Below are 8,086 nucleotides of genomic sequence, written 5' to 3' on the forward strand. Positions count from 1 at the left end.
AAAGTATTTTTATTTTTAAATTTCAAAGCCAACTTTTCCTGATAAATGGAGGTTTAACAATTATGGATCATTTTAAATTTAGGATAAATATATAAGAATGTGGTTAAAGCTATTTAAATAACAAAGGCAAGAAATCCAACTCCATTGATAAATACTTATTTTTATTGTTACTCAGTGCCCCATCCTGAATATGAAACTCGTAACCCAGCTATTGTTACATAGTTATATATATTAAGAAAATTGTAATTTTTATATACGCCTTTCCTTACAGGTCAAGCCAATGGATAAACGGCATTGCTGGCAATGAAGCACATGTTGTTCTGATTACGCGCCATGCGAACATATCCGTCTTCACCATATAGATTACCCCAGGAGTTCTTGACCAACCAGTAATCCCCGCCGTGGGTGTCGTGGCCGTAGCCGACAACCACGACTGCATGATTGGATCTTTTGTGGCAGGATTTGCGTAATACTCCTCCTCTGTAATGATGTAGATGTGTTGCCTCGATGGACACCGCAATGGGTCCCTCTGTGGCGACGGCTTCTGCCAGAGCACTTTCACAATGCGGTCTTATTCGTACAATGCTGCTGACTGTTGCGCCTATATAACGCCTATCAAATCGACAATGGCCCTTCTTATCCTTATAGGGATACGAGCTAGCCGTATCTATGCCATGATTCCTTTCGACATAGTACAGCGCGGTTGTGGTCCGTCCACCATGGCAGCCGTGGTTGTAATAGGGTTCGCCACTCGTACAATCCAGCAGATTCTTTTCAGAGAGTTCGACTAACTCTCCAGTTTTGCGATAGTGCTGCCCCTCCAGCGTGCCAACTGCGGCAAAGGCCCAGCAGGAGCCACAGTATCCCTGGTCCTTTACTCTGGTAACAGCGCCTTTCTCACGCCAATCAACCGTAGACGGAATTTCGACATTGCCAGTTGGTGAGTATATTAGATCTATTTCGGTTTCATCGACAGTTGCGTTAAGTCCGCCTAGGATTAATGTTTCGAATTCGTGGGACAGAAGATCGGTGAATTGATTGACGCCCATCTCAAACGTCTCCTCGCCTGCCGCATATCGTTCATTGTGCCTGTCAATAATCTCCTTGTTGTGCTTAAAGATCTGCTTGCGCAATTGGTCCTCGCTGATATGCTGATAAATTTTTTTGTAATCGACTTTAAAGTTATTCCACTCCACCTCGAAAACATCTTCGTTTAATGTGACCTGCACGCAGCCCACGATGGTCAAGAACGTAACAACTGCCCTCATGTTGGAAGCGGACTAACATTAAGCTGCCTCATCACGCCCTCTATATACCCACTCCGATCGTCGGGAACAGTCACCGCCGACCTTATATGCGGGAAACGACAAATAAGTTTATTTATATACTCGTTCAGAGATGAAAAGAGTATATAAATTGTCCGCTATTGAAGCTAGAGGCTTCATGTTCGGAATATAAGCAGCTATATCTGCAATCAGCTCTTAAAGATCGATCCGAAGTATATGAAATCGGGTAGCTGGTTTTAAGCCTTTAGAAGAAGAAGAAGAAGTTTACTTGTTGCATATGAGAGCTTACTTAATTATGCTGGCATCGATATGCAAGGATTTATGTGGAGGGACAAGCCCTTTCTGGCTGGTCCCCATCCTCTATCCAAACGAAAATTCCGGGCTTATCGTAACAATATCCTGAAAATGATATGCTTCGTTCCAGATTCAACATATATCCACTTGATGCCTTTAGTTGGCAATAAAGTAAAGATCGGCTGGATTCCTTTTGTCACAAATTTGGGCAGCTCTCAAAGCTTAATCTCGTTTAGAATTGATGGCCTCTGAATTGTCGGCTTTCTTAATTTCTGTTGTCAGCTTGTTTGTGCTCTAACATTCGTAACTTTTCCTTGAACGTGAGGCTGCCAATGTGCTGGAATAAGGGCACATCGAAGTGTGGCCAATATTTTGTCATGTCCCGTTGACAATGCACCGAATCGTTGTGGCAAAGTGTGTGCTGTATAAAGTGCAAGAGCATCTTGAGCATGGAGATATCCTTGTTGAATAATTGTATAAAGGTTATCAGATAGGGCAGCTCGGCGCCTTTAAACAGCTTGCCAACCAAGCTGGACGGAGAAAAGTCCAAGACAAACCAGCAAGGTTCAAGCGGATTAGCTAAAGCCAGTTTAATGAGCGCAAATTTTCGCATGGTGGTTAGAAAATCTCGCTGGGTCAATACATCGTCCTCCAGCTGCACATAGTAGATGCCTTTGGAGTGGGCATAAGCCATTAGATATGCAATATCCAGATTCTGCTTGCTGTGCCAGCTCACATGTTCCTCAAAGTCGGTATAGTAGTCGGGCGCTGGCGCAATAATGTCAATAAGTCCGCTCGCGATATGTCCTCTGAAGCTCAACTCGATTTGATGAACAATCCGCTCTATAACTGACCCATCCATCTCTCCAATGTAGACAATGATGAGCGTCTCGTTCTGCTCTTCCGCATTCATGTTCTCTATGAGATTGTACAAAGTACTTCGCAGATACGATTGTTTCCTGCGCTGCACTGTGGGCACGCCCAGCACAATGCTTACACCAGTGCGACCCTGGCTTCTTAGATACGCAGGACGTGAAGATGCCATGATGTCCAGCAGATGTGGTGTGAAACGAAAGGCAGCAATCTTGCCTCGATTCTCAGCTGGCACCAGGCCAGGTGCTTGGGTCAGATGCGATGCATTGCGCAGCGGCAACTGTTTGGAATTTCGTTGTGGATCCCATACGATTAGGCACAGTCGGTAAGATGCCAGTATTATTATCGTAGCAATCAATATATAATTGCAATAACGTATTTTAAAGACACATGTCTCTTCATCATAGCCTTGGTCTTCTATTTTTTTTTAATAAAATATGATAAGTGTACCATTTTTTGTTTTGTTATTGTTCCGGACTCACCTGAAAGTCCTTGTGGAGTTTTGAGACATACTCGACTCATTCCGGTTTATTTGGACTGCCGACTGACGACCCAGCATGCGTTATCGATTCCATGACCAATCCGAATTGCAGCACAAATTGATTGGCCATACATCTGAACGGTGAGTAAATATAATTGTTAACAACTTAGCATATCGTTGCTAGTCTATAGAATTTTATAAAAGGAAAACTTACATTGAAAATAATTACATTTTTAAGTTTTTTGAACGACAAAGGCCAAAACGTCCGCATTCCGGCGAGCTGTGGGCTACTGCAAGGTGAACTTCGGGCGCCGAATCAACATCACATCAACTGATCAACGAGTAAGGCCCTAATCTGCTAATTGTATTCGTGTAAATTTAATCGGAGCTTTAGTTATTGTAAAAATAATTTGTTTATTTTAGTTATTATCTACTGCTGCATTATCATCCAAGCGTTAAGTTCCATTGCCGATTTTAGGTAAAGATTAGAACAGAATATATTTGTTTTGATTTTGGGTTCGTCCTCCTTCGCTTGCATCCAAATGGGAAAGTTCCCGGTTGAATTTATTTCTAATATGATAATCAAAAGAATGAAAATAATAAACAAAATATATTTGTCGGGCTGCCTCAAGGCCTTTTACCTTTCACTATTCTCATATGCATATAATCCAATTAATTTGTGAGCCAAAGTAGAGTCTAAATTCCGGCATATAAAGCGTTAATCTATCAAGAATGAATATTTTGTTTAGTTTCTTATCGAGTAATGCGGCAACTTAGTACAAATTCATAAAAAATAGTAAAACAGTAAGGCACGTCAATTAAAATCCATTTAAATGAAGCCAATAATCTCACGATTACCAATATTATGACTTTGAATTTACGAGTATTTCAATAATTATTATAGCCACTTGGGATAACGTTAATATTATCGCAGCGAACAAACAAGTGCGACGGACATTCAGGCATGGCTATATGTATATATAGAGTACTCATCGAGCACCTTTAATAAATAATTCGAATTATGTTTTAAATGCCATGCCGAACCTTGCATACTCTCTGGCAAGTTTGGGTGAGATTAAGTCGCTTCCTAATCAATTATAATGAAGAGCAGCAATCCTCCAGTTATTCAGGAGGATTCTGGTTCGAATCACGTTCTAGTTTATGGCTGTCTATCCTCATATTAGCCATATATAGACTATGCTTAAACTAACACTACTTGAGACTCCGAATACTAAACTTAATGTAGGATATTTGATTAATAATTGTTTTTTTTTTTTTTTGGTCAAGAATGCACTTTCCACCTTGTATACAACTTTCTATATTGATTGTCGCGCAGCTTTTATGAATTGATGTTTTTGACAAAATCGAATTGTATCCAAGCTGGTTAAGTGCTACGATTGAAGGCTTATCATCTACTTGGAAAATGTTATGCATACTTATGTACCCCACCCATACGAGTATGTAGTTAATCCGGGCGCGTTTTCGTTATCTTTTTGGATGGCAGCGCCAGCGTTGGTTGGGGTCTAATCGCATGGTTGGGCGCATATAAAAGCTGTTGCCGCTTCGCTCTGGCCTCCAGTTCTAAATTGGAGACGTTTGTGGAATAGCCGGAAACAATTGGGAACAATGCGGCGCTTGAGTGGCATAGTTCTTTTAGCAGCTGTGCTATTGATCAGCACAAATCAATCCCAGGCTATTTGTGGCTATGAGGTAAATAAATTAGAATTAATAACAATCGCATCCTAATCTCGCATACTTTACCTTATTATCTGAAATTGCAGTCATGTCCTGAAACGAAGCCAAACATGATCAATGTGCATTTGGTGCCACATTCGCACGACGATGTCGGCTGGCTGAAAACTGTGGATCAGTATTATTATGGAGCTAAAAACAATATACAGCACGCTGGTGTACAATACATATTGGATTCGGTGGTTGCGGAGCTCCTGAAGGATTCGAAACGCCGTTTCATACAGGTGGAGACAGCGTTCTTCTTCAAGTGGTACCAGGAACAGACGGAACAAGTGCAGGGTCTGGTCAAGAAATTGGTGAACGAGGGCCGCTTGGAGTTTATCGGTGGTGCCTGGAGCATGAACGATGAGGCCGCCGTCCATTATCAAAGCGTTATTGATCAGTTTGCACTGGGCTTAAAGTAAGGCTGGGGAGAGATGTTTCAGATTAGATAACAAGGCTAATTTTAATTGTAATTATCAGGGTACTAAATGACACATTTGGCTCCTGTGGACGTCCGCGCATTGGCTGGCAGATTGATCCCTTTGGTCACTCGCGTGAAATGGCATCAATTTTTGCGCAGATGGGCTACAGCGGTGAGTTCTTTGCTCGCATGGACCATGTTGAGAAGAGCAAACGCATTAATGAAGTGGCCCTGGAAATGATTTGGCAATCCAGCGAGTCCCTAAGTGATTCAGACCTCTTTACCGGTCTGCTCTACCGTCACTACTCCGCACCGCCCGGCTTCTGCTTTGACATACTCTGCAGCGATGAGCCCATTATCGATAGCAAGAGCTATGATAATAATGTCAAGTCCAGAGTGGATGACTTCATTAGCTATGTGAAGACAATGTCCAACTCATACCGTGCTACACATATTATGGTGCCCATGGGCGATGACTTTCAGTACGAGGATGCCGAAATCAATTACAAGAACATGGACAAGCTGATTAAGTAGGAAATACCTTATCAAGTATTCTGGAAGCATTGTAAATCGTATTGATTTCAGATATGTGAATGCGCGTCAAGTGGAGGGTTCCAAGGTGAATGTGTTTTATTCAACGCCCTCGTGCTATCTCAACGAGCTGCACCAAATGCAGCTGACATGGCCAGAAAAGACCCAAGACTTCTTCCCATACTCCAGTGACTCGCACTCCTATTGGACCGGCTACTTCACCTCGCGTCCCACCCAGAAGCGTTTCGAGCGCGATGGCAACCATTTGCTCCAGACGGTTAAGCAGCTGAGCGCATTCGCCAAACTGACGAGCGCACAGCAAACTGAAGATTTGGACTCGCTGCGTCAAGTTATGGGCATAATGCAGCATCACGATGCCATTACGGGCACAGAGAAACAGGCAGTGGCCCGCGACTACGATCGCCTGCTAACGGATGCCATGATCGATGCTCAGGATAACAGTCGGGATGCGCTCAGGCTGCTCACCAACCTGACCACAGGCGAGTTCGACAGCTGCTTGGAACTGAACATAAGTGTCTGTGCTTTTACCCGAGAGAGCGCCAACAATGTGGTCGTGACTCTCTTTAACCCACTCGCTCATCCCTCTTCGCAATTCGTTCGTGTGCCTGTTAAAGATGAGAACTACCTGGTCACAGATGAGAAGGGTATATTAAAGACTTGGTATAGCTATTCAATTGATTAACTACATACATGCGCCTCTTATAGGTCACGAGGTACCCTCGGAGCTGGTACCGGTGCCATGGCAAGTCCTGTCTATACAGCACCGCTCCAACGAGACGCAGCATGAGCTGGTCTTCAAGGCAACTGTGAACAAAATTGCCAACTTCTACATACGCGTGCTGCCGGCTCCCAAAAACGCAAAGAGGCCAACTCTCAAGCGTTTCGAAAAGGTGCATTCAATAAAGCAAAAACTGTCCAAGACGCAACCTACGGCTGATGATGAGGAAACAGATGAGTTTACTGTTCAGAACTCGGTAAGTAACAGAAAGAGCTTCAACTTACATGGAACAGGGCACCAGAACGAAACCATCTAGAATATATGTTCCTGATCAGGAAAATATAATGGACTCATCTGCTGATACTGATATTCCATTTCTATTGCAGCATATCAAGCTTGTCTTCGGCAAGAGCAGCGGTCACCTCAAATCAGTCGAAATGAACGGAGTTTCGGAAAATATAGAGCAGAACTTTGCCATATACAAGGGTGCGGTGGGCGACAACAGCGCCTCCGAGAAGCGTTCATCTGGAGCTTACATTTTCCGTCCGGATGGCGACATTACTGTGCTGGAGGACACGGTTGACTATACGGTTTACGATGGTGTCCAGGTGAAGGAGGTGCATCAGAACGTGAACGAATGGATCTCACAAGTGATTCGCATCTACGAGGGCGTAAATCGTGTAGAGTTCGAATGGCTAGTTGGTCCAATTCCAATCGATGATGACAATGGCCGAGAGATTGTTACCCGCTTCACAAGTGGCCTCTCCACAAATGGTGTCTTCTACACTGACTCCAATGGACGTGAGATGATCAAACGTGAGAGAAACAAGCGCGAATACTTTACGCCAGATATGTCAGAGTCTGTGAGCGGCAATTATTATCCCGTGACTGCTCGCATTTCCATTGAGGATGCGCAGAAACGTATTGGTTTGCTCAACGACCGCGCCCAGGGCGGCTCCAGTCTGGCGGATGGTCAGGTCGAGCTTATGCTTCATCGCCGCCTGCTAAGGGACGATGCTTTTGGCGTGGGCGAAGCCCTGAATGAGACACAGTACGGCACGGGTCTGATTGCGCGCGGTAAAGTTTTCCTTATCCTAAACGCAGCAGACGAAAAGCCCACTGTTGCCGAACGCTTGGCTCAACAGGAAATTCATTTGCCCTTCTGGAAGTTCTTCAGTAACTCCAACACGGCCAGTGTTGTGAAACCCCTGAGCGTTCCCGATTTCAGCGACTTCCCTCAGTCGGTTAATCTGCTAACACTGGAACCCTATTCCAGCAATGAAATCCTACTGCGCGTTGAGAACTATATGGATCAAAATGAGGGTCACACGGTTAGCTTCAACATTCGCCACATTTTCGATGCGTTGGGTGGCCAGGAGATACGTGAAACAACCTTGGACGGCAGCATGGCGCTGAGCGATTTGAAGAGATTTAAGTTCCATCCCGAAGGCACTCAGGCGGAGACTGTCGAGTATATTACGTCCTCATTTGAGCCGTTGTTGGCCAATAATGCAAGCGACTCCTCTAAATTCAGTGTCACATTGAATCCTATGCAAATTCGTACATTTATTATTTACTGGCAATAGGATTTCGTCGACAATAAACAATTTAAGTATTATCAGTGTTACCACATTATTCAACGATAATTTCAGCTAAATTACTATTTGCTTATAATATTTGTGGCATTAGCTTATTACATTTTTAGTACTGGCTGTTTAAAGAATTAC

At 43.7% G+C, this 8,086-nt stretch overlaps 3 protein-coding genes and 1 long non-coding RNA gene across 5 annotated transcripts; 2 read left to right on the forward strand and 2 right to left on the reverse strand.

The window, feature by feature from the left end:
• Positions 1-23: 23 nt before the first annotated feature.
• On the reverse strand, positions 24-1,830 carry LOC115771572 (cathepsin L1-like). The gene has a single exon (XM_030717326.1). It carries the CDS (start codon positions 1,266-1,268, stop codon positions 273-275), a length of 996 nt encoding a protein of 331 aa, XP_030573186.1. The 5' UTR covers positions 1,269-1,830; the 3' UTR covers positions 24-272.
• LOC115771571 (alpha-1,3-mannosyl-glycoprotein 4-beta-N-acetylglucosaminyltransferase B-like) lies at positions 1,826-3,226 on the reverse strand. Of its 2 annotated transcripts, none has more exons than XM_030717325.1 (3): positions 3,149-3,226; positions 2,936-3,068; positions 1,826-2,867 (listed from the first exon to the last, which is right to left on the reverse strand). In XM_030717325.1, the coding sequence occupies exons 2-3, from the start codon at positions 2,973-2,975 to the stop codon at positions 1,846-1,848; spliced, it is 1,062 nt and encodes a 353-aa protein (XP_030573185.1). In that variant the 5' UTR covers positions 2,976-3,068; positions 3,149-3,226; the 3' UTR covers positions 1,826-1,845. The 2 variants fall into 2 exon arrangements, with proteins under 2 accessions (XP_030573185.1, XP_030573184.1); XM_030717324.1 differs by having other exon boundaries at positions 1,826-2,870.
• LOC115771573 lies at positions 3,177-3,671 on the forward strand. Its single transcript, XR_004018965.1, has 2 exons — positions 3,177-3,276; positions 3,358-3,671. It is a non-coding gene; the product is annotated as an uncharacterized LOC115771573 (long non-coding RNA).
• A 553-nt stretch (positions 3,672-4,224) lies between these two features.
• Positions 4,225-7,977, forward strand: LOC115771570 (lysosomal alpha-mannosidase-like). Its single transcript, XM_030717323.1, has 6 exons — positions 4,225-4,644; positions 4,716-5,086; positions 5,149-5,619; positions 5,675-6,285; positions 6,347-6,615; positions 6,746-7,977. The coding sequence occupies exons 1-6, from the start codon at positions 4,561-4,563 to the stop codon at positions 7,943-7,945; spliced, it is 3,006 nt and encodes a 1,001-aa protein (XP_030573183.1). The 5' UTR covers positions 4,225-4,560; the 3' UTR covers positions 7,946-7,977.
• The last annotated feature ends 109 nt before the right edge of the window (positions 7,978-8,086 follow it).

Source organism: Drosophila novamexicana, unplaced genomic scaffold (assembly GCF_003285875.2).
Source record: "Drosophila novamexicana strain 15010-1031.04,08,12 unplaced genomic scaffold, DnovRS2.1 tig00000072-arrow-arrow-pilon, whole genome shotgun sequence".
Taxonomy (NCBI): Eukaryota; Metazoa; Arthropoda; class Insecta; order Diptera; family Drosophilidae; genus Drosophila; species Drosophila novamexicana.

Coding starts and splice junctions, on each gene's coding strand:
- LOC115771572 (XM_030717326.1), bottom strand. CDS start 1,268: ATGAGGGCAGTTGTTACGTTCTTGACCATCGTGGGCTGCGTGCAGGTC.
- LOC115771571 (XM_030717324.1), bottom strand. CDS start 2,975: ATGAGTCGAGTATGTCTCAAAACTCCACAAGGACTTTCAG. Junction 2,871..2,935: donor AACTCCACAAGGACTTTCAG/GTGAGTCCGGAA, acceptor AAAAAAAAATAG/AAGACCAAGGCTATGATGAA.
- LOC115771570 (XM_030717323.1), top strand. CDS start 4,561: ATGCGGCGCTTGAGTGGCATAGTTCTTTTAGCAGCTGTGCTATTGATC. Junction 4,645..4,715: donor AGGCTATTTGTGGCTATGAG/GTAAATAAATTA, acceptor CTGAAATTGCAG/TCATGTCCTGAAACGAAGCC. Junction 5,087..5,148: donor CAGTTTGCACTGGGCTTAAA/GTAAGGCTGGGG, acceptor TGTAATTATCAG/GGTACTAAATGACACATTTG.